This window comes from Bombus fervidus, chromosome 10, assembly GCF_041682495.2.
Source record: "Bombus fervidus isolate BK054 chromosome 10, iyBomFerv1, whole genome shotgun sequence".
Taxonomy (NCBI): domain Eukaryota; kingdom Metazoa; phylum Arthropoda; class Insecta; order Hymenoptera; family Apidae; genus Bombus; species Bombus fervidus.
Window position 1 is genome coordinate 14,113,227 of NC_091526.1, and position 27,090 is coordinate 14,140,316.

General features: G+C 41.2%; 1 protein-coding gene across 1 annotated transcript; it reads right to left on the reverse strand.

Annotated features, from left to right (window-relative positions):
• Window positions 1–4,431: 4,431 nt before the first annotated feature.
• LOC139991374 (uncharacterized) lies at window positions 4,432–25,960 on the reverse strand. The gene is made up of 15 exons (XM_072011375.1): window positions 25,662–25,960; window positions 24,730–25,013; window positions 17,948–18,085; window positions 14,865–14,932; window positions 14,491–14,783; window positions 13,316–13,620; window positions 10,598–10,853; window positions 9,617–10,525; window positions 9,111–9,291; window positions 8,485–8,618; window positions 8,254–8,402; window positions 7,936–8,115; window positions 7,402–7,506; window positions 6,658–6,858; window positions 4,432–6,230 (listed from the first exon to the last, which is right to left on the reverse strand). Exons 1-15 carry the CDS (start codon window positions 25,741–25,743, stop codon window positions 6,069–6,071), a joined length of 3,447 nt encoding a protein of 1,148 aa, XP_071867476.1. The 5' UTR covers window positions 25,744–25,960; the 3' UTR covers window positions 4,432–6,068.
• Window positions 25,961–27,090: the final 1,130 nt, after the last annotated feature.

Consider the following 27,090-nt stretch of genomic DNA (forward strand, 5'->3'; position numbering starts at 1 on the left):
TCATAATCGATCGCCGACTAAGTATTCGTCCATCGAATCTTTATCTTCGATTTCTCTTCCATTTATTTCGTTTGCTGTGGCATATAAATTTCCCTATTGGTAGATATTTAATTTATTTCATTTAAACAAGTACACGGTAGTGAAAACTTTGTAATAAAATAAACGGTTCTAGTTCCATATAAATTACCAATGTCGTATAAAATATTTCGAATGCCACATATGTATAACGTATATGTCGCATATTTTACCGATAAATATCATCATGTCGTCAGTTTCAAAGTTTCTTCAACATACCTTTCCTAATTGGAAACCGCTTCGTATGTAAGAGCAAACTCTCATTAACGACATTTCTATATCGATATCGAAGAGAAGAAAATCGTTATCTTGCTTAACGAAGGTATTTGCTTTCTACGAAGATTACAATTACATGGAACAATGGGCTTTCAGCGGTTCGACGTACTTTAGTCGAAATTCGCAACTTTCCATGTTGCTGGGTGCTTGATCCCTTTCCAACGTCCACTCCATTATGCGGTCGATCGCGCCACTTTTTAGATCAGCCGCGAAAGCAGCAATCTCGACAAGTATAGATACGCGCCGTATCCTATATAATACAAGGCACGTTTGAACCATCAGAGTCGGAAATAAGAGTTCGACGATCGTTCGAGTGGCGTCGCTATGCGGATCGAGCATAAAGGCCGGCAAAGGGCTGCCGCGGCCCGAGGCCAACCTCGGATGACCAATCAAACACGAGACCTCTGGAAAAATAATTGGACGCAATTGTTAAATTGTGCATTTCCTGATAAAAGTGGCCCGGCCATGCCGGAACTCGGTCTCGCCGCCGATTCTGCCGAAATTTCAAATACGCGATCCGACCTTATCCTCTCAACGTCCGTTTACTTCTCGTTTAGATGCCGCCGCAACCTGCCGTTACGATTCTGATCATCGCAACGGTCAATTTTTCGATCGATCTTCCTGCACTCTTATATACGCGATTTAATTAAGAAAATCCAAAAGTAAAACATATTTAACGTAGTTAAACGAATTTCGGCTGGCCTAAACCGATAGTTTACGATTTACGCCGAATGCTAATTTATTATTATTAAACTATTAATAATTTATTATAGTATTCGCGTCTATCTCGATACAGTTACATTACAGAGATTGTAACTTGCAAATCCTTCGAAAGGTGGAATCAAAAGTATACTTTCCAAGTATCCCGTGTAGTAAGCATACATCTAAATGTCATATATTTTGCGCATATATTTATAGCTCGATGTCGGCTAAGGTCTAGCCAATGTCTAGCTAGGGTGTCAGGCAAGTAAAAAAAAAAAAAAAAAAAAAAAAAGAAACGCGAGATTTGTAAAAGATCAAACTAAAAATATAATCGGTACGATTCGAAGCGTGTATCTTACGTAAGATGACGTAAAGTCAGTAAAACTATCTAACTCGTTTCATTAACGTTTGGAAAGTTCTCCGAGAGAACTGGGATGAAGCTTCGCGTTGTTACTTACCTCGAACAGAGTTTCACCTAATTTTTGAATTCTAATTCCCTTGGGCCAAAAATATGACGCAACCTTGTAACAGTTTATACAGAATCAGGCCACCGTTTCTCAAAGTGCGATCCATGCCCTATTGGCGTTTTGCAACTTTGCTCCACGTCGAACCTATCCAAACGTGATCGCATCGTGCTTCGACATAGAACGTAATTGCATCGTTATCGTTAGTGAAAAACCGGTTATAAACGAAATAAAAAGGAAATTGAAATTGTGGAAATAATATTTTACGTTGATAAAAGAAAATTAATTTTTACGTTGTCTCTAACGCGTATAGCGATTTTTCGGTTATTTAATAAAATTAATACGACGGAAGAAAGCGGTAACACGGAACCCTGTTAGAGAATCGAAAAGTCAGAATCGTGAAAACATCTTAGATAGATAGATATTAAATAAATAGCATATTATCGATAAAATCGCAAAAATCGATTCGTGTCTCTTCCTTTTCCTTTCGAACAGTCTAAAGTAATCGATCCCTGTCATTTTTCACCGGTATTCCGTATATCGTGCGTTTTCAGTTGGCTCTTTCGCATCGTGTATCGTTCTAACATTTTGTTCAACGAGAAAAGATGTTCGCGGCCGAAACCGAACAACGACGGTAAAATGTTGGAGAAGCGATGACTCGAAGGATGAAGCAACGAAGCGTTTACCGCGGTTGGAACGAGCAATTGGAAGAAGATAGATAGCGTGGTTAGGATCGATGGCGTAAAATGTAAATGAACAAGATAAACGAAATAATTATTATTCGCAGTGTCGATTAGAGCTAGTCCGATGGCTGGGGCCATAATAGTGGATCGCTCGGTCCATACGCCGCACACCGTACGTTATAACAGCTAATATGCAATTATTCAATTGAAAGAACCGGTTGATTCACAAGGTACTAGTCGGCGGATAGTTTAGAATTTAGAATAGAAGATGTTTTCGTGAACAGCACGCTTCGCCTCTTACTTTTCGAATCGAACAGAGATAGGAAACCGAGATGCATACGAATCACGAACAAGATTCGTTGGAAACAACTTGCGGTTTACAAATAGCAGCTAAACAGCAGGCAAAATAGAAAGTTTTCAGCAGATAAGCAAATATTCGAAATTTATAACCTGATCGAATATCTTTAGGAAAGGGTTGGAAAAATACGACGTTTCACAGTTAAATTCAATTTCATTCGGTCACAAAATTTTCTTCGGTAACAATTTCGGTAACGATCGTTCGTATAATTCGAGTCATTTTCAGAGAAAACGTTGGCAATTTTTCTAGCTTTCCATAATTTTCACACAAAGATACTTACAATCTCCTCTATTCGTATTGGAAACGCTTAAATCAAGCACGCGTATGCTTCGAAATATTGGAATGCTGCATATTTCGTTCAGATCCGTTCGTCGAACTAGCGTGTGTAAATAATTTATTAAATAAACGATTTATTGAACCATCGTATGGCTCTCTTCACTTATTTATTACATACAAGATTTAACAAAATAATAATAAACTTATAATAATACAAATATTAATCGTGTCGTTAACGAAACGTTCTTACAAACGATTAACTGTACAGAATTCGGCGTAAACGTATCGACGTTCGTCAGAAACTCTAAAAGTTTCATCAGGCATCAGTGTCGAACAGCACCAACTAGAAAATGAATTCAATGACATAAAGAGATATTACTAGACGTAGAAATAACTGTTAGAAAGGTGGAACGTGTAACGATGCTTAGTAACAAATACTTATCGAACCTATGAATATTAGTCGATTAATGAAATCAATGTGAAATTTACCGTTAACGCTGATTGTAAGTCACGTGTCACGTGAATTCGATATTGATCAACAATTGATATCGATCGAGAACCGAAGCGGCGTGTCATCTTTTTACATAATCGACATCATTCGCAGTGAGATTGTCCTTGTTGGAGCAATCGTCATTACAGAGGAGCAGGTATCGATTCTTTGGTATCACCGTAATGCGCGCGCGCGTGCGCTCCTGTGTGTGTGCGTGGTCGTTTGACCGTAATCGAAACTGCTTGTTTTTCCAGCTTTTTCACACGACGACAAATTCGTTTATTCGAACGATCGATTCTTTCGAGAAGTAGACTTTTATCAAAACCTCTGGTGCATTTTCAACGCGTTTTTATTTTATTTACCTCGAATTGCAAATTACCGTCTGATTATTTCATCGTTTAAAACTTTCCTGAAAATCTATAGCTACAAAATTTAATCGCAACGTTTCCAATTCTTATACCAGGCGTGATCATCGGCAGCTTTCAACTTTACGATTGCCGTCAAATTATTAACTAACTTGTTAAACTATTTCTCTACGACAAGTATTTTTCGTTATAACTTTCTAACGAGTCAAGTTCATCCTCTAGCTACTCGAGAGGAACGATATTCATAAAATTACGCGATCGATGCTTTTACTAGGAAATGTAAATCTATCGAAAATTTTGTCTCCAGAACCAACGACCGTTACTTTCCTTTTCGACAAACCGACTCAAACGTTTGATTTCTCGATAACCGAACGATCAAACACAAAATAGATACTACTTAAGATAATACGACGCGTTAAATAAATAAACGTACGTATAAATATCCGTGGAATTTTCAAAGAACGAAGAAAGAATCTGTTCGCGTTGCTGCACGAAGACTATGTCGGTCGCCGTTTGCAAATTCGTCGAACACATGTAAACAAGGGAGAGCTTTTTCAACAACGAGCGAAACATCCATGTATTTGACGCGTCGACGATTTTCTATTCAAAATCAAACGATTCGTACGACAACTAGCTTGAACCTTATTCTTTTTTCTCCTTTTTTTGTTTTTTTTTCTTTTTTTTTTTTTTTTTTCTTTATTTTTACGTCGGATCGATTTACGGAATAAAGAGCTAATTAGAAAAATTTCGCGAAAATTTTCCCCATTATCGAGATACAAGCGAAAGTATCGATATGGATCGTATCCTGAATATTTAATCGGTTTAAACTTCGAACGATGACCTCGTCTAGCTGATAATTTAGTCGAACGAATACGTGTTTGCTATTTTTATCGTTCGAGCAGAATGTCTTTTAATTTTTACGTAGGAAAACCGGTGATTCGATCGTTAAAAGGAAATGGGAAATCGCAAATAAATAGCTGAAGAGATCGCAGCTAGAAATTCATCGCGTAGGCGCGACAATATCGCGTAGAAACGTAGAAAGGTAGAAAAATTTGAGAAATTACAAACACATAGAAAAAAGTGAAATCGTTTACGACCATGCGATCCAAAACGTTGGATATAACGAGATAAACAGCGAGATATTTGGCTGGAAAGCTGAAATAATAGTCGTTGAATGGTCACAAGTCAAAAAAAAAATATCACACTTGGGAAGAAAATTTCACTCGCTTCCTCGAATGACAATCTCCATCGACACGCACCACTTGATCGGCGACGTTCTCCCGTCTCTTTGGCAAATCTATTTTTGCTTCTCGTTTTCACAATGCGTGTTCACGTTAACTGCTCGAGCTTGTTCTCAATCGAGACGATCGAGTCGAACCGTTCCACCGACCCGGACCGATCGATCGCAAGAAAACAAATCCAGCGCACGCACGGTCTGCCTAAGAAAACATGTTTTATCCATACCATCCTAGGTGATCGATTAACCGTAATTGTACGGTGCGGTGTACAAAATAAAAAGTTACGCTAATGTTATTACAATTGAACGTTCGTTTAATCGACTGTAAACAATAAAAAATCGTTCTTGCCGTTAATTAAACGATTACCTCTTTTCTATATAGAAAAGTTTCTTTCTATTTGTAACTGCTCTTTTATGTATTATAAATTTATGTATTTCTCGCGTATATCACTGATACGTGATTCAGGCAATTATACATGATAATACATAAGTATTATACGCGTATCGATGTGCTCGCTTTACTAATAATTTATAATAAATTATGGAAGCAAAATTAGAAGCAAAACAAGTTGACGAACAACGGAATCGCAAATAATCCTTGTCGCTTAATTGGAAAACTTAGATCGTTGATACATTTCTGATCTATCCAGCACGTATTAAACGCGATACATTGCAGACATTATACTTATTACGTATTAATACTACTAGAGTCGAAAACAAAACACGTTATCTGTAATATACGAATCGAAGTACGGATACGTTTAGTACGCGTATACGACTCGTAATTAATACGCGCAATGAATATTTAATTTATTTCGTCGTTAGACTCGCGTGTCTTTCAAATATTAATTTAATTTTCAAGCGAATAGTCGTTCGCTTTAACGTTTCGTTGTTTCATCGTTTCATCGTTTCATCAGGGAAATCGGCTCGTCTTTCGAGCGAAATCAGAAACGTCGCGCTTCGCTATTCAAAATCGATCGTTGAAAGCGTTCAAACGGATAACGATGAAACCTGAAAACTCGAAGAAACACGATCCTATCGAAAAAACGAAAGGATAAAAATTCTCCTTCAGCGGCTTCCGGATGTACCTGTTCGGAGTTGGCTGTGTATAATCTTGCAGAGAACAACGCGTTCCGTGCGACTCACACGACGTAAATTGGATCCTTACACACCGATATCCTCGCTTCTTGCAGAATCCTCAGCCTTGGTCCCAAGGGAACACCCATTTTTTGCAACCTCTCTTCGCTCAGGTAGGGAAGCTCTACCATACCGACTTTTTCTTTCTCAAACGCATTTGCATATTTCTGGGACACGTTCAATTTGGTTAATTGAAAAAAAAAATAAAAAAATAAATAAAACGAAAAATGATATTTTAGTTGTGTCTGTTAACGCGGTAAAAAAGAATCGCAGGAACGAGGCGTCTGCGCCGCTTTTCGCACCGTTGCATCAATTTGTATGAATAAAAATATCGGTATACGGTATACAGCGAACCATTCAAATGGAAATATCTGTCGCGCAAATTTCTTCGACGCTATGTCGATCGCCGACGTTAATTTGTATGATTAGGGAAAAAGAGTATTTTTGAAAATTTGCTCTGCGATTCGTTTCATCGCGATTTCATTTAATAACGCTTATTTAGTGGATAAACGCGCGAATCGATAATTCCATCGATCCAGATTAGAAACATTGATACGACTAGAAACGAAAGCAGCGGTAATTCGAATTACCTACCTCATACCCAAGTTCCCTGAGGAATAGTCTGATGAGCGGTGGTTCTGTACCGAAGAACTTGGTTAACTTTTTCACCCTCGAAGGGTTGGAAAGAGCCGGCAGCTCGGAGTCCTTGATCAGCGGTTGAGACTGCGACCTCACCATTGCCATGCTCGTCTGAGTCCTGAGTGCAGCAATCTCGCCCCTTATGTTCTCCATTTCCTGCGAATACCTGATAGTGGTGAGTTTCGAAAATTCTGACTCGCCTATTCCACTCTTTCCTATCTCCTATGTTCCCTCCTATGTCCGATTGCTTGCTCCACTTTGTTAGAACAAGTAATTAGATAACAGTTTCGGACAAATTCATTTCGATTCAACTATACCGTATATGAGAAACGATATTTTCGTTACGACAGACTGAAATTCTGACAAATTAAAATATAATATTTCAATCGTACTTAGATACGTATGCATATACGTTATATATTAGTATTTCTAAAGAAACTGACGATGTAAACAACGCCTTTGAATCGTCCTCGTCTTTGCCGAGCACGTTGCTTTTTAAACTTCAAGTATTTAAAAAATCGTTATTGTATGTTACGTTAATGTTATATGCTTATACGTACGATTAAATAGATGTACGATCAAAGATAAACTGCATACAGCGATACGTAAAAATAATTTAAAATTCAAGTCAAGCATCTCGCCTTTCTAAAGATCTCTTCTAAGCTAAGCGTTTTTAAATCGTTAACCAGATTCTCTCACCTGTATCATCAAATGTTGCGTCCTCATCTCCGAACTCAAGTGTGCCACCGATCTGGCAAGCGTCACTACGTGAGATTCTAGTCGTTGGAAGCGTTTGTTAATGCTCTGTAAACGCAAGGGCAATCTTTAATCAACCGCGTACCCGTGAACTTAATGAAAATTACGATAGCAAGTGTAATAAAACACCGGCCGCTCGATAACGGCTCGCGACATGTGCGACGTGACGCTCCTTTCCGTAAACGGTAACATACGCGAGATTGTTTCTCGTTCGACATCATTCCACCTTGATTCGTTAAAAAAAAAAAAAAAACTTATGCACACGTCTTGCAGATACACCAAGTACGGCAATAAAGTTTCGCGAATAAGTAACAGTAACGACCGCTATAAAGAAGATTCACGCGTAAAGAAAAATGCCGTTTTAGTAAGTAAAATTAGCTAACGGAATCTATGGTAAACGGTAACGAATGGCCGATGAAGATTCGCGAAGGATGGACGAAAGTGAAATCGACGCGACGCGTCTTTAATCGAACCGACCTTTATGTCTTTGGCTTTCTTCATTCTGTCGTCGATCGCGTGCGATCTACGTTTATCATGGTGCCTTGTAACAGGTCTCGATGAAACGGATGACGTCGGCAACGATGAGACGGAACCGTAACTGGCCAGACCTCTGGCCTTCCGTCTCTTTTTCACACTTCCGCCGAGCAATTTCAGTACCTGCGATCGTTAGTAATCCTATTTTACTACAACTATTCTTGTCACGATGTTATAGGTCCAAGTTACAAGTGCGACTTAACGTTTGAACATCAGCTAATTTGTGAAAACTACGGCAACGTAAGTTGCTACTTGTCTCACCTCGCTGTACATATTTTCTAGACCTTCCAACTGCTTCCTAATCGTTCTTGCGTCGTTTGTACTTAAATCGGAATCGCTTCTATCCAGCATCGAGTCTAAATCGAGTCCAGTGGTGGTCGAAGTCAAGTCGGCTGCTTCTACACCGAAAACTAAATAAACGATAGCCGTATAGAGTCCTTAAAGAGGAGAAAGTAACGATGATGAAAAAGAAGAAAATCGAACGTTACTTACGATGAGAGAATTTCTTCGCAGCATCTTTTTTGGAAGCAGACGCACCACGATGCTTCGAACTACCCGGGAACCCGCTTCTTTTCTCTATAGCCTTGCTGTAATCGCTGTAATTGGGTTTCGATCCGTATGGTAAGCTACAAGACCCACAAATACGTAACCGTTAAGATTGCCAAGAATTCCATGGCAAGAAGACGGTTAAACCGACAAAGATTAGTTAACGCGACGACAATATGATTAAGCGATAAATCGGCGATTACAGTAACACGACTACCGTAATCGACCAGCGAAACCAACCGACCTTTACGCACGAAAGCATATCTCCTAAATCGAACGATCGTTTGGAACTATGGTTGGCGGTATCGCGAAAGATATTTTACGCGACGAAATAGGACGAGAAAGAAAAATTCTAGTTTCTCGGTAAGTAAGTTGGTTGTTCCTAAAAGGAGCACACCCGTCTGCCTACGTTCGACAATTTGCGATCGGTTGGTTGCGGATCCGTTTTAGCAGACCCGTATCGGTGCCCCGACTGTACGCGAAGGCCAGAAATAATCGGAAGCAACCCTGGACCAGTGACCGGAAGCGACATCGGTTACGGGACGAAGAGGATCTGTTTGAAGTAGCGTTACCTCGCCGAGTATCGATTTCTCGATGTTCTGGGACTTTCATGGGGTGAAAGCGGCGGTAGAGGTGGCGTTACCGATGATACACTTTCGGACAGGGTGGAATGCGCCATCGCGGGGACGTCTCTTGGTTCTAAAATGCTTCTCAGTTCCGACTCGACTATGTCCACCCATTCGGAATCCTGTACTGTAAATTTGAGTAAATCTACGTAATTATAATACAATTTTACAATTGCAACAAAACGTTTACGCGCAACTACGCGGTCGATTACCGATTATTCGATCGTCAGTCGTATTCGTAATCATCGAGGAAACATTTGCACGACACAGTTGCAGACGTATATATGTATCGTACAAGCCTGACTAAAACTAGAGGAAGCTAGGATTACCTACCTTCTATTGTTTACGTGTATATATATATATATATATATATATATATATACTTTGAGATACGGTGAAATATTTATCGTGGCGACTTAAGGAGATTCTAGCAAGGTTGGCGAGTAACAAACCTGGGGGGTGAGTTTGGTCTTCGGGTGGTGGCCGTCTTCCGCTGGAATAAACAGCAGATCCTCTTCCCGAATCAACATTGGAGGAACTCTGTCCAGCTTTATCGTAATCCGATCCAGATCCCTGATTCTGGATTTTCAATCGGCTGATACCGTGTTCTAGCTCGTCCTTCCTTGCCTCCGATTTCGCTACGCAATCCTTCGCGTATTGATTCTCCATCCTCTTCAGAGGCTCGCCGTTTCCAATTTTCGACCCGGACGAACTCCTACCCACGTCGTGATTCTCCTCGGCTCGTTTCTGTAACTCTTCGATTCTTTTTTGCACGCAAGTTCCTTCCGACTCCTGACTTTCCTGACCGGCGGCCACCGCCAGCTGTTCCTGTTCCCTTTTCGAACACCTAACGGCATCGTCTCTGCGAATAGCGAAGCTGGTTTCCGGCCGATACTCGTCTTTCCTTTGAGAATCGCTTCTCCTGAATTCCCCTTGTCCACGATCTTCCACCGTGATCTCGTATCTTTCTTTGTCCAACGGATCCACCGTAAGAGTTTTTAACCCGTCAACCGGATTTCTCGATTGTTCGTTAACGCAGCCAGACCTTTCGTCCTCGTACGAAAGCTGCGGCTGGGACGCCGCCTTCTCGATACCTTTCGTCGAGTTTCGTCGCTGAAACTCTGCTTCCTGGTTACTTTCGGTTTTCATATAGACCTGCGGTACACCGTACCTCGGTCGACCTTGAGCATAATGGTAATACACTTCCTGTCCGGGCAACCTGAGCTCTTGAGCTTGTCTGGAAGTGCTCGGTAGATCGATCTGAGATCTTGACATGGTTTGTCGAGCTTGTTGGTATTGCTGATAAGACACGTTGTTCGAGAAATAGCTTTGCTGCACGTTCCTAACGCCGGCGCCGCCGCCTCCGCCTCCGCCTCCGCCTCCGCCACCGACGCCACCGCCGCCACCACCACCGCCACCGCCGCTTGTTTGGCAGTTTTGCTGTCCGACCAGTTGCTGCTGCTGCTGCTGCTGCTGCTGCTGCTGATGCATCTGTTGGATCAGTTGTCGTTGATGCATGTTCTGTGCGTGCTGCTGCGCGAATCTCGGACTCTGATGATGGCTCTGATTCTGATGCAACAATTGTTGCGCACTCTGGAAGTTTTGATTCGACGGTTGCATCGCCGCGTTGCCCACCTGGTGCGGTTGCACGCCTAGACCATGAGGCTTCTGCATCTGCGTGCTCTGGCCCTGCTTTTCAAAATCGTTCCCGTTAATCCCGATAAATTCATCGAACTGTGATGTCGAATGACATAAGTAACCGATATTATCGTAATACGTAAATAACGATATACGTAATCGTCCAAGTACCACGAAAGCTACGTCAAAGTGAGAAAAGTAATAACAAAGATTATAACGAAAAATCACGATATCTAACGATATCTCAAGGGTCACGGCATAATCGACAGCCATATCACAGAAATTTCTCGCGATTGAAATTTTTGTATCGGCATAGATAACTACTTATTTGCCTATACACCTACTTGCATATACCTATATGTCTCGTATTTCTCGTAATAACGGAGATAACAACTCGTTCAGAATATAAGACGACACCAAGTATCGGAAATTTACTACCACCTGTAAATTAGTAACGTATTCGTCAGTTTACTCCGGTCTCGAGCACGGATGCAACAGGACGCGAACGTGTCCACACTTTTTTACTACCTACCTACCTACCTACCTCTAAGAGCAATTTACATTCCCATTAATTATTTTACGTATTAATTACGAACGCCACTCGCAGCCTCCTGCTCGTTTTTCTCCAATTACTCTAACTGATCGTCTTGAATAACGCATACTGTTACAACGCGTATATTATCTTGGATGTTTCGCGCGGATGAGTCACGTGAGCACGTTACGAGAAAAATAACAATTTATCGGAGATGCCTCTCTGCAAGTTCGTCGGGAAAACGACGGATCCAAGGACAACGGGAAAGATTCTCACCGCTCCTTATAAAAAGAACTGGAAATTTCGAAAACGACAGGTGCCGTTAGCTTACGTTAAGTAGCTGGATCAAGGATTTGTCATCTGCCCTGTAGCCAAAGTTACGAATCAACCGACGCTACGTCTTACATCGGGATATCGATAAATTTGGAGAGTTGTACGCACGGTACATCGTGCTGCGTGTGGTCGGTTTTAGATGGCATAAATATGGAACACGTATCACGTGCACCGGCTATTTGAATAGCACGTATGTGTCGCGTTATTGCCCTTTCTGAATTTATATGAGGAGAAGGTTACCCTTGCTTACGTAAAAATAACCTTTCCGCTGGTTACACCGGAAATAACCATCAGCGATTTTACCTGACACCTGGCGCGTATCCGAAACATTTCGATCGTTGCCTGCTCGAAACACGATTTTTGCACGGAAAAGACCTTGCAAAGGGAAGCGGGGGAGGGGGCGGAAACGTAAAGGAACGTCTAAAAATTTCATCGCGAACAAATCGATGCGAATAAAGGCGTATTACGAGCAAATATGTTCGTTGAATATTTGAAACGTACGATCGATAACGGCTGGGAAACAAGTCGATCGCTTTGGTCGGCAATGATCGCGAATCCAAAGTACCACTACTAAACTACCATACGAATTTTGCACGTTTTTCACGCAGGATGTACTAACTTGGCCTTTGGTATATTTTTAATGACTACCTATAATACCTGTAATTGTTATACGTTGTACAAATAAATGAACGACTATGCGCTATGATACAAGTCCTTAAATAACGTCGCGAATCACGCGCTACAAACGCGTCAGTTACAAACCGCAATTTTTGTCGTAATGTCAAAAATTCGACGTATTCCAGCTTTTTAATTAAGGGCGAAACCCAACGAAATTTTCTCATATTTTCTTCTTTTTTTCTTTTTTCATAGAGTCGTTATTTCGACGTGCAATAAACTCCCGTTCGCCACTTCGATATAACAGGTGTGCTTTCATATTAAAAAAAAAAAAAAAAAAAAAGAAGAAAAAAAAATATACACCGTACGTATGCAATTTAGGAAGCGAGATAAAATATAGAAACGTGAAAATAAATGAAAATATGCGAGCGATTGAAAATAGTTGGTTCGAAAACGTAACGGCTTCGTCATACGTTCGATGAAACGAAATTAAAAGCTGTCAGACAACGAAACCGAGTCTTTCGCTTTATTCAAAGTCGGTACTAGTCGTATTTTATACGAAACCGGTTATTTCATTGACGTTTGAATCTCGACACGTAAGATACACGCGAACGAATACTCGTCTACTTTAAATATGCAATTTTTGTAATTCCGACGAATCTATAAAACGATTTAAACGACGGTAGATAGTTATCGTAGCTAGTCGCTACTTAATATCGCGGATAATTGTTGATAGTAGAGCGAAGCGTCGAGATATTTGCATCGATGCAGCACAGGTTCAACGGAATTAAATCTAATCTAAGAATTCGATAGAATTAAATTGCAAAACTAAATTCCATATTACATGGAAATCGCTGACTATACGAGTAATTTTCCGCGTAATAACTTTCACGTTTAGGTACTTCCTATGTATAGATTCGTTGATGGAACTTTCGACTCGAGCGAGTAATTTAAAGTCGTTTGAAACGAAACCAATGCTGTCTACCGGCATTGAGAAGCGATTCGCAGAGCGCGGAAGTAAATCAAAGATTACCTGGTTCTGAGGGCTCTGATGAAGTCCTTGATGCAATTGCTGACTCGGCAATCCAGATGGTCCCTGAACAACGTATTCCCTCGCAACATTTTGCACCTGTTGGCCACCTGTCGCTGATTGGCCAAAACCAGGAACTTGAGTTTGATGGACCGTTTGAACTCCTCCAGGTGGAGCGTGATGCGTCACGTGAAGCTGAGCACTTTGGCCTGGTAAATTGGGTTGAATCTGTGACGTAGGCTGAAGTTGTCCAGGAAGCGGTACGTTCTGTTGATTGCTCAGGTAACTATACGAGTGCCCGTACTGACCTAAATCAGGTTCAAGCGTTACATAAACGTCATTGTCCGTTACGTTGCGAGTGGACGACTTGGACGAGTAAACGCGGCCGACGTTAATCTCAATTTTTACACGGTTTCGATACTTTTTTTTTTTCCTCCCGTTACATTTCACGCGTACACGCGAAGCACAGTAAGTAGAGTAGCGCGAAAATGCAATTTTATTTCAAACCTTTCGTTGAAACATCAATCGAAGATATTCGAATTCTAAAGGATGCCGAGGATATAAAGAACATCGAATCGATTGATTTTCCACTTTCTCATTTTCAACTTGTCTTGCCCGTTTATAATTTATAGCCACCGATCTCTACACGACAAACCTAATTATACCTAATCGTACGTAAAAATCATTTAGCTGTATCGCGTGGGATGCCATCGAAGATCGATAGCATGTTCTCAAGATTAACCCATTGCCTTACAACCGGTGATCCTCTTGCTAGTTAACTAGCAGGCTCGAAGGCGGTGCCGACGATCATACTGCCGACTACGCTCTCTTATTTCCATTTTACATTTTACATGCACGCACATGCCGTAACGCGGCACACCGAAATTGACTTTCGATGACGGATCATCTTGCGCAAAGGCAAAGCGTTAATCATCGCTGCGGCAACATTGTAACGCTGTGGCTTCTAGTTAATTACCAGCGAGAGGATCATCCTGTTGCTATAATATAGAATTACACCGGTGGCTTGGCTCAAGACTTTAATCGCGAAACTATAAAATTACAAATTACCACCGTGAGAATCTCGCGATATCGTAGTACGTTTCAGAAAGACAGTGTTTTAGTGGAAATTCATGGAGAATCAGGACGACGTTGCGACACGAAAGATACGCGATACTCACCGCATGCGTTCTTTGGATATTGCTGCATATTAACAGGAGGTTCCTGCGCCCGCGGTTTTCCATAAATCCCTTCCTTCTTCTTCGCCTCCTCCTCGTCGATGCTTCTGCTGGACTTTCTCAGTTCTTCCGTCACATTGTTCAAACTCGCTTCCGGTTCCGGTTCGACATCCTTACGACTCTGTCCGAAACGGCTCGATATCATGTCCTTGATCGTGTGATAAGTTCTCGAAATCGACTTGCTCTTGTCTTCGTCGATTTTCGTGGTCCTTGGCGCCGATGCAGCCGACGTCGACCTTCGGAGAAATTGCGATTTTATCGGGAAATATCAATTCTCGGATTTGTCCGAGCGCGGCACGATACAAATAGATATTTACGCGTAAGATTCCGCTGGCTGATAACTCCTGGCTTGACCCTCCTGTCTCGCTTCTTGCATCTGAGTGCCCTGAAAAATCGTTTACATCGTAGTTACCTCTCAAGTTCTTATCTCTCCGTGTTATCCATCCGGTCGACCAATATTTCACACTCGTGCAATTTCGTTAGGTCTATCTATCTTGATAGATTCTTTGTTCGAAGAAGTTACCAACTTACACGTATAACGAAACGAAATGAAACGAAATGAAAAAAAAAAGTTAAATACCGATAATTTTGCGACTAGTATTTTAAAGTAATAGTTAAAAGTAAAAACGATAGAAACTCCCTAATCGCTTTAACTTGTTAACATATAAAAAAGGTTAATAACCATTCCGTACTCTATGTCGTCTCTTTCTTTTGTTACAAGTTCAGGCTGAATTATCGCGTCTGTAGTAAACAGATTAGATATACCTTACCATTGGCATATAAATAAACGAATAAACGAGTCTAATCTAATTACGCGATACTATAACGATGACGAACATCGGACGCTAGCAACCTAACAAATTCAATTATTCGGCAGCAGAGAGTATCAATTTATTGGTAGACATGTACGGTTGTTGAGCCTCGAGCTTTGTGCAATTAGCATCAGAGAAAAGTCATTGGCAGCCAACGCTCGTGAGCGTCGGCGGATAAAGCGATTGAGAAGCACCTGAAACTTTTGCTACGGGACACGGACAAGCGATTAACCAACGTGGAGACATTTTACGTAACACGCTATAAGGGAAAGTGTGGGATACGTTATTAAATCGCTCGGCTCGGTCGCTACAACTTTGGACTTTTTAACTTGGCGACAACCCGTGGAATTGTTCGTTTTAACAAGGTTATCCCGACGCTCGAATAAGTTTTTCCGTATTAAAAAGCTTTTCCATTTAAATTTTTGCTCTGCCGCGCGTCCCTTCCATTCTAATACTCTCCTTTTAATCTAATTCTTTGCTTAATTACTACGACTGATAATTAATTTAAGCTCGATAAGAATCAATAAGAGCAAATTATCGGTTACTCGCGAAATTTGCTACAATATACGGATAAAATATATATTGTACTTTCAATTTTGAATACGTGCGTTTGTATTCCCTTTGCCGTCAATTTTCAGACGACAACGTGAAAGCGTACGCTCAATTTTCCGAGTGTATTGCACGCTTGATCTCGTGACGTGAAATTAAGTTATTTTGCAAATAAAAATAAGAAATTATCGATTACAATGATCGAAAGATATCCGCCAACTGTTCGCCTTATCGAATATTTCGAAACCGACGAGGCGAAGCACGCTTCTCGCCGGCGGAAAGGCGTCGCGTTGGTTAGGGAAACTCTCGACGCAATCTGCCGGAATCCACCGAAAACAATTCTCCGTCGAAGAGAACAGCGGGCAGCTAATGGCAGCATGTCCGTTTAAACCGCAGAGGGAATTTCAAAGTTGTCCGACTGAATCCTTTGGTTCTTAGGAAGGGATGTGGTTGGAATAACAACTGACACTGTCAATCAGAAGGATAGAGGAAGAGAGAGGCAGGGAGGAGAGAACAGAGCCAAGTTTCGCCCGTAGGGCTCCATCGTACGCTTCGTGCATACGAAAAAAGATTTTCTGACTTATGGTCCCTGCACAGCTGCCGTGTCGAGGATTACGCTACGCTAAATCTAACGTACGAATATAAAATGTTACCAGTCGTTCTCGATAATACGTTGGATCGGGTATATTTTCTGTTCGTCGTAAGTCGAACTTGGTTTACGCACATTTATTTACGCAACTTAAGGACGCAGACAACGATCAGGCTTTGAGTAGGACAAAAACATCTACTTACGTATTTCGGATACTAACTAACACGCGCTTCGTCTTTCCGGCAAAAATCGTAAGCGCGCTTTCTTATCGTACTGGTCGCATAGCCAACGGTCATCGCGACGATTGCAGCGGCAACGAGATATGCCTATAATCGCCTACGATACGAATTACTTCTTAACTAGGACAGCTAGTTCTTGCTAATCGCTAATTCTTAGCGATTTATGTACGCGCATACGTACATAAATACGTACGTCATGGAACGAACCAAGGGAAACAGGTAATAGATTTGCAAGACGCCTACATCGTAAAAACAATAGCTCGGTTTTACGGTGAAAAGTACGCGCACATATATTGCCATTTACCATGGTGATTATAGGATAAATACCGTAACAAAGAAACGTTAAATTCCGCGAGGATGGTCGTACGACGCGATTCTCCGGCACGTTAGAAACAAACGAAAGAAGGCACAATGAGATCCGGTGCGATCCATTCGGTTCGAACCGTGTCAGTGTTTCATCGACGAATCTAAAGTAAATTAAACACGCCGGCTCTGTGCGAGAACGACGAAGAAAGAACGCACTCTGAACGCAGATCCGACGATAATTCTCCATGTTCTTTGCACACGCTATGGCTCTCACATCCGTTTGTAACCTACGATCGTGGAATAGTACCTCGTAGCACGTGCATTAACGACACCTACTCGCATTTCCAGCGATTCACGTAGGTGCCCGATCGCTGTACGAGTTGCACGCGCGCGAGCCAATCGCCGGTCAATGAAAAGATTTCGTAATGATCGCGATTCGACGATCTCTGCGAATTGGCGTCCATTTACTCCATACCTGTGTCTTCGTACGATTAACCGATGCTTTTCGAATTAGAAAAGAACAGAGTTCGAAATCGTATGCCAAAGATTCGAAACTCAAGAGGTAATGGAAGCTTTTAAAAGATAAATAGGTATGTATTTCCAAATACAACGGCGATATTCCGTGAAAAAGAAAAACGAATCTTTTCTCTCTACCCGATAAAAGATATCGATCGTTCAAAACTCTGGCGCAATTATAAATTGTAATTAAGCGATCAACGAGCATAAAACAAATCCCGCATTTTAAATCACATTGTTTCACGGTGGTTATACTCTTACATATTAATAAGGTATATCGTAATAACGTTATCGCATCTAGCGTCAACAGTCGACCACGTTATGTAAGAAATTTGACCGTTTCTAGTCTTACCAGCACATTACGAACGTTAACAAGAGAATCAGCTTACCTCTTGAACCCAAGCCTGCTGTTTGATCGGAGCATCCGGTGCAATCGCCACTCTACCGGCAGTTCTTTGTTTGTACTCGTGTAGAATAGGAATCTTGGAATTTTTGTCTCCCGACGACAGGACAACCTCGCGTTCGATCTATAAACGAAATATGCAATTCTATATCGTTAACTCTCACAATTTTATTCCTGTCCTCGGCATTAATCATTCGCTTTGTCTACTTTGCCAATTTATTAGTAAATATGATCTTAACTTTGCTATTAATAACCACCGTGAATTTAACACCACGATACGATTAAAGGAAATTTTTCAATACCGTAATACCGATAATTCCCTATCTGCAACGTTTAAAGGATCAGGTAGCGTTGGTAAATTGCGTGCAATTTCATCATCGATCATCCTATAAATTTATTCGTTTATATAATTTTCTCACCACCCTGCCAACTCTGCATAGACGCGGTGTACGTTTTTTTGACGTGCGAACGAATTACAGTTCGATTACACATCGCCATAAATACGTAGGTAGATTCGATGATAAAAAGTCAGAACGGAAGCAAGATCGACCGATGCGCGTTAAGACGACGCAATGTTTTCAACGAGGATTTCTCATCGTAAACATCGCGTCGCTTCTCGGTCTCGATTTCACGCTACCTATTCGATTTTTCCAAACAACATCGAGAACAGGAGCACCGCTCGCCGATCAGCCGCTCTTTGCGTGCATATAACGCGTCTAAAAAGAGGTGTCACTGAACTAAACTCGCCTTGAAATCGTATCGCATCGCATCGCAGCGCATCGGAAGAAAGCAAGCGTGATAAAAACGAGAGAGGTATTGCAACAGACAATGAACACGCCTAATCAACACCGTTCGATAACGTGCACTGTTTACGAACAATTTTCTGTGCATGCTTCCGCACGATTTTCTATAGTATAATTTGCTACGAAACGAACAAAGAAAAGAAACGAGAAATAAAGAGAAGAGGAAAATCCTCGGTAGGTTCGTTGCCCGTGAAACGAGTTCACCGTTACGTATGTATGTGAAACTGTTCCTCTTGCATCGTCTTACGTTCTTGTTAGACAAGTATTTTCTGAAATTTCTCGCCTCTCGTCTCTGTAAAATATGTGTCGTAGTAAAGAACGTACGATACTGGAATTTTATTGGAATAAAATAAATATTTGATATTTACCAGTTCGTTAAATTACAGTTACACGAGTAATCAAAATATTACTGCACAACACGATCACTGCGTTTAATTAGCTGCAGCATGGCGGTTTCACGGAGAGCAGCTACCGAGAGAAACTCGACGGGACGGGACGAGACGAGACGAGACGAGACGAGACGAGACGAGACACGACGAGACGAGACGAGAATTTCCAAGTCACGAAAGATCGGCTGAATAATTCGCAAACAGTTAAATGCGCGGAATACATAACGTGATTGTCGGCGGGTACGACAAAGGTGCCAAAGACAAGTTCGCCAAATGACGAAAATAGCGAACTTGCGTAGAAGTAGGATGTCGTCACCGACAATTGTTCCGATTTGTTCTCGCTTCGCGAGGCCGATCCACGGGGAAAAGTGATGTATCTAAACGGCTATCGCAACCCCCTTCCCAACTTCCGGTAAACGGTACGCAAGTATGATGCTCGCTTTGTCTGGCTGGAGAATCTCTGAGAATTTTCCCAAGAACGTAACGAACGTACTTACAACGAACTGTTACCGAAGATTTCACCCAACATCTTCCGCGCAATGCGTAAGTAGAATGTGGAACATACGTGTTAGCGACGGTATCTTGTCAAGTCCGAGACGACGGCAATTAATCCGATGCTATTTTGCTTTCTACCGGAAAGCTAGAAACGAATTTGCCTTTAAAGATTAGCCCTTTGATTCTTTTTTGATCGCTTTCCTCTCACCACCATCTCTATAGCATTTCTTCGAATACGTTCGTTTTCGCGAGCTTTTAGTAGCTTCGTAGTAACTTTGCCTTTCGCCGCAATAACTAGTTCGTTATTAACTAGTATCGTTTCGCCATGTTAATTTTAAATCGTTATCGATTCTCTTCTTTCTCTGTTTCCAATTAATACGACGAATAAATTGTATTTGAGTGGATACACTATGACGGATCACCTGAGATGTTATCCAAGATACGGTATAACGGGTTATATTAATCGTATACCGAAAATACGATAGTACAGAAAATATACAGGATAGTACAAGGCAATAAATTACGCTACAGTGTACGCTTTCACTTTCCTCGAAACACCAGAATAGTTGGAAAATAGATATTTAATCGAAAGAAAATTGATTCGAGAATCGTAGCTACGCTACGTTTCAATGGTAATCCTGATTTTCTAACAAACAACGAACGAAACCTACGATCCTGTAAAGACTGCTCGGAAGAAAAATATTTAATTCGTTCGCAGTATGAGATTAACGAGGATCGAAAAGATGAACGATAGAAAACAAAGTGAAGAAACATATATATGGTTTCTCGTGAGTTGACCAATGAAAGTGAAAGTGGAAGGAAAGAGGGGATGGGATAAAGAAACAACGATAAAATATACGTGGGTAAGAAAATAAGATATCAAGCTAGTAAGATTTAGGTTGTCGACGTTGACATTTTGACATCCTAATACATTTTAACGTCCAATTTAAACGGCTTTCGATTTATTTCATCTTAAATATTATTTCGATATCGTTTCACGCCGACTTGACGCGGATGACAAGCGTGACAACGATATTTATTAACGGCCGCTAAAGTTGTAAAGAAATTTTAGAAAGTGTATCGTAACGTAAAACGCTGTGTCATAAAATTAAGCGAAATTGGTATAAAAAAGGGAGCTGAAAATATCTCTACGCATATTTCTATCGTAAGATAAACACGCTAGTTTTCACGTGATTGTCTTTAATCACGGTAGTCTTTAATCGATCAAGTAATTAATGAATGTAATTAATGTAATTTATTAACGAATACTACGTATCACGAGAGATACAACAAAAACATTTATCGTACATTCTTTCAACGATATTTCACATTTTACGTTAGAAAACTGTATTATCGAAACAAATGTAAAAACTTTGGTGTCCGAGAACTAGTAAGTTGCAAGCAAGTTTATAACGAATAATCTTATATAAAAAGCGTTATCCGTAATTTGTTTCAGCCGATAAGTTAACGAGGCAAATAAAGATTATATAATTACTCGAATATGATTATTTAAATCGTTGCGACGACTTTACGTTTATGCGAAACAAACGAGTATATTATATTCGTAAGACAAGTTTCAAACGCGATAGTAGAATTCGTCTTGTAGCAAAATCATTTTATACGTCTAAGCGAACACAGAAATCTCCAACAGACTCGTCAAGCTTTTCTCAACTTTTATTTACGTATCTTATTTATCCGTTTCTCCGTCTTATTTATTTGTCTTCTTGTCTCTTGGGATCAAAAATTTCTAACATCGTATTATATCTTTCTTTTCGATAACGATTTTAGCATAACGATCGCGATTAGACGATCCGGCATAGAATCCAGCAAACATAAACGACGCTTGCGACTTGTACTTTTCTTGAAAATAAAAAATACGAAATAAAAAACGTGGATAAGAAAATTTAAAAGGATAATCTCGTAATTACTCAAAGTGCAAATTCATCGAAACGGATGAAGCCGCGTTACCGTTGGACGCGCTGTTCTAGCATAGAACTGCTAACGGAATCGTCGAATTAACGAACGTACGATCTGATTTTCATTACCCTTGATGCTAGCAGCCAGCAGACATCGTGGACAAGCATTGGGTTTCGAACGAGTCATCGCACGTGTTCCCATGTTCGTTCAATTTGCAAAGAAAACTTGTCCATTTTCTCACACGCACGATCCCGCAAGGATCCAGCAGCAGGCAAAGCCGTTGCTTATCCTCGGAGGAAAAAAAGAACCGAGATTGAAGTTGATATCGGAGGAGAAATGGAGCATTGAACAAGGTAGAAGGGGAAGGAAGGCAGCGGGCAGAATAAAATGCTTTCATTCCTGCTGAAAGGAGAATGTCAAAGCGCTCTTAAGAGCGTCTCTTTGATATACTTCTACAGAATCACCGCGGAACATCAAGGAGGATATTAAATTCACACGTTTTGCTTGTGTTCCTCCCTTATGGAATTTAATACCTCCCTTGTTATTACGGTCCGTTTGACAAAATTTATTTGCAAAGCGTCGCGCGCCGCGATAAAGCCCGGCCATCCAAACAACGGCGCTTTCCTTCCCAAAATAATAGCAACTCGATTTAAGAGGAAAGCGATTTCGCGGCATTTCCGGCAAAACTTCGAAATAAAACCAATCGAAAGCGTAATAGTCGGCTTTCCTCGTGTTGTCCAAATGATCGATCGTTTCCATCAAAATTATTTTCCATCGAATCTCTCGACTACACGATCGTAACATCCAACGTACAACGTATCTCTTTAATCGATAATTTATCACTTTGATAGACGAACCATCGTACGAATGGAATCCATTGGACTAATCGAATAATGTACATTTCTCCCTAACAAGCCCGCTAATACACTTTTTCTGCCAATCGCTAACTTCTAAGTTCCGATATAGCATTGTACAGTTTACAACTGTAATAAAGATCAGAGAATTAAAAATGGCGTAATTTTCATATTTATTCTACGTTTTAACGTTATGGAATGGTATCCTGGTTATGTGGCACAAGCGGTTCTTTCTGAATAAGATTAAAGTCAAATTTAACGAGTTTAATCTTCACTCTATATCGATACTATCCTTTATCTATACCGAATGCGCGTATGTTTGACAAATTAAACGAATAAACGTAATTAATACGAATAGATCTTTTTCGGATGATCTAATAAACGTGAATGTTATAAAACGAAACGTTATAAAAAATAGCAGCAGCGGTACGAATTAAACCGTTATTCGAGAATCGATGTCGTATTAATAGAAATATTGAAATTTGATGTAGTAATCACGAAATATCTTCGCGTAATATATTTCCGCGTGAAACAATAACGAAGGCGTTGTTAACAAGAAATTAATTCTTTCAACAATTTTCATATCATTATTCTTTTACGAGTTTTCTATTACGTTCTACGCGTAATATAAATTACGTCTTTTGTTTCACTCGTACCTACTCTTATTCAAATGTTCCACCGAAATGCGAAATTAACCATCTCCGTTTTACGAGAGAAAGTTAATAACGGTTAATTACTTATTACCATACAATCAAGAACAGAACGGGAAGATTATTATCGCCAAACAAAGCACGATAATTTAATATACGAATCGAATGCGCAGCATTGTATCGTTTCTAACAAACTGTAAACATTTCTCCGAATTACTCGAATATATCGCGTCAATTACAAATGCTAGATATTTCTCAGCAATTCTTTTCTTTACCCTTTAGATCGGGTTGTTGTTTGTCTATCGGTAACGTCGAAAAGAAGAGACCGAGTTACTAATATAATTATATTATCCTTATACCGAATACCGAATATGGGTAAATAGTCGACAAGGGTTTAAACCACCTTTAAGAATAAATAAAGAAGATAGTTCATTCTCGAAAAAAATAAATTTGTAAATGTATCGTACGCGTGTAAGTAACAGACCAAGCGTGTTTCGTAATTAAACACGTTTAAACTTTGTTTTCTCGAAAACGAGGCCTTTATACATTTTTCATTTATTTTCATAATCATATATAAGAACCTGCTGTCGATTATTTACTCATAGCATAGTCGGTACTTGGGCAAGTTAAAGCATACTTTACTACGATTACCACTCTCCCCCCTCCCCCCTCCCCTCTCCTCATCCTATAGTGGTAAACTTGTCGTATACGTATGTGCGCTATATACATATATGTACACATGTCGGATCGACAAGCATCTATTCACCGTGTAAGCATAGTAGATACTCGCTCGTTTCGTTTCAACAAACGTTCAACCCAAAGGTGACAGGTGTCGAAACTGAGCGTCGCGCGTGAATACGATTCCCACTTGGATTCGTAAAAACGATTCTAAACGAGACGCGGCCTTGGATACGCCGTCGGAAAGGAAAAACGCAATTAAAACGACACTCGCACACTGGCTTACTCGTTGCTGGCAGTAGCAGCAGCAGCAGCAGCAACAGCAGCAGCAACAGCAGCAGCAGCAACGTCCGAAGAAGAGGTACAAGAAGAAGGCTAGAAAGTCGACGGTGGAGACCATACCGAATAAAGCGTTACGCCTTGACTTCTAACCGTGGCGTTTCCTTTTTTCATCGACTTCCAAGTCAAAGTCCACGACTGGAATCGCCATATTCAGTCTGTTACACCTCGAAACTCGTCGCGTTATCGGTGTTGGTAAAAATTCACCGGCACGCCTATGCGCTGCGTGTCTATAACAAAAGTCTTCAGCCCGCGACCACTTCTATATACCACGCGTGTATAAGAGCATAACTGTGCTCTACTATCTACGTATGTACGTATATACATAATACATATGTACCATCCACGTTCCAGTGCACAATCGGCGAACATAGGTAGGTTTTTCGCGCACGTGGAATTAATGCGCGCATCGTTAATATGCATCGTTAATTAACGCGCAACCACTGTCCGTGACGTGGTTGCATCGCACGGAACCACCCGTATTCTACGTTATTCTTCCTACGCTCGTGTTATTTTTACATGGCTCTTGGTCTTGTTCTCTTCGCCGAACGAACCTCTTCGTTGATTGTTCAAAACGCTGTCGCAAATTAATCACAACTATAATAGAACAGGTACATATACGAACGGACTGAAATAAACTTACTGGAAATTTGCTGCTGTGAGTCTGCAAGTTAGCTGCCTGTTGAGTCTGATTCGAGCTCTGTTCCTCCCCGTAGAGCGGTGGCATCCTGTATTCGGGTGCAGGATTCTGCCCGGAACTTCGAACCTGGTTGTCGTCTAACGCGATGTTCCTTTCTATAGCGGAAATCGGCCGCGACGATTGCTCCACTACCGCCTGCACTCTGCCGCTCTCCTGCCCATTCTGATTCTTTTGATTGTTCGGCACCGGTTTCGGCGGTGGTACAGGCTTGTAAAGTCCCTCCTCATCTGAAACACGTAAACACCGTACATGTTTCGTTTCTGTTTTTTCTCGGCGATCGATATATTTCTTTTGATCGAATCGAATTGAATCTTGTGGATCGAAAGGTTAACGAAAGTAAAGTTAATGGAAGAACGTAAAGGTTTTGACAAAATTGCCATGCGTTTGAAAAAAAAAAAAAAAAAAGAAAAGTTCAACGACTATATAGCATTAGTTCCTAATAAAAGAGTAATTACGATTAAGTGGATGTTGAGCTGCGCGTAAAGTTCCATTTAGTTGGAGCAAAGTTCGACGTATCCGCCACAGAGAAACTAATCGGCGTTCTTCTCTTCTAGCAAATTTATCGGCATTATCGTAACCGAGTTAGTCTATATTTGTTCATTTAAATTTCATTGTGTTTCCGTGCTACCGTTTCGCTGCATCGGAAGTCACCATGCAGGTACGTTTATCTTTATATATATTTTCGTGAAATGTTCGCGTTATTTTTCAAATCGTCGTTTAATATATCGTTACCTCGTTACGCCAGGTTTAACAAATAAACGATGCTCGGATAAATTTCTTCTATCTAGCGCGTTTACATAGACGTGGCGCAAATCGAGAATTCCGACTGCCATTCGAGAGACGCTAGAAACGTGATTTGACCGTGATTTCTATACCTTGATTTTGGTTTTGTCGCCTCAGACGATTCTCCTGCTTAACTCTGCGAACCGTAGTGGCCATCGCGTGTTGGCTGACCATTTCTGAGGTATGCTGTCGCGAATGCACCAACAGCCTCTCCTACACCTTTTACAAACACCTCGCGAATACCTTCTACACCGAAGGAACAACCTGTCATCACTAGCTGGCAAATTCCAAGTCGAACGATGCGTTCGTAGCGTTTTAATCGAGAAACACGCGTAACACGCGAGTGAAAGTGTGCCCGTTGTATCTCGTTTCGCTGGAAACGCTGAAAATGCTGAAAATCAACGGCCAACCATGAAACGGGACTCTATCCGTAGCTCGTTAATTCCTTCGTTCTCGTAATAGAAGCCCGATTTTATCGTCGTTCGAATTAACTAAACCAACGAGTCTTGTGTTTGCAAAAGACCCGTGTCGCAAGCCATCCAAAGTTTCCATCGTAATTACACTCTCGTCGAATCGTACGTTCCACGATGAAGAAAACGCACACGAGCAACGTCGTCGTCGTCGTCGTCGTCGCGTTCGTTTCCTTCGCTGTCGAAAATGTTCCACCGTAGCTCGACAGAGTCGTAACAACGGCGCGTATAGTTTTATTTCACGATATTTATTTTCGAAAGAAAACTTGCCACTTTTCTACGTAAAACGTTTACGACGCGAATAAACGTTCAAGTTGAATTAGACGAATTATCGAGATCTCGCGATTCGTATAAAATTCTGCCAGCCGATGCCTGCCGGTGCTTCGTTCGACTATAATTATCGTAGTCTTCCATTTCCAAACACACGTCTACACAGTACGCGTCGTTTTTCCGCTTTCTCTTAAAATATCACCATCTTCCAACTCCAACGTATCTTTCAACGTGCTACGACTTGAATCTTCTTCGAAGCCGAACATCGTTTCGCTCGTTCGTTCTTCGCAAGGATACCAAGAGAACGATTCATCACCGATATTCGTCGACTCGATCTTCCGCTCTTTCGCGTTTCTTCGAAATAGTCGCATCGACGCCGACCGATTCGTCGCGTGTTTCTACGAAATCGAAAGAAACGCCAGGGCACATCTTTCACCCCGGTATCACCGTCGCGTCCGACACCGATATGACCGAAAGCGGATCTTCTCTGTTCGATCGATGCACGACGAGAGGAAGGATGCGATCGTACGTCGAGCGAACTTATTTTCTACGGTCGTTCGAGTTTGTTCCGTGCACCGTGCACGCGCGAGTCGCGAGCGGGAATGCTGCGTGCCCGGCGAAAGAAACGGATTTTCCACGCGAGCGGAACTCCGATCTACGCTCGGCCCTTCTTAGACGCACTGAAACGACTCAAACTTTCCATTGAGTGAACGTCTGGTTCCGCCGTTCTGACTTCACTTCCGGTATCGTCCCACCACTACGAATGAGAAATCGTTATAGA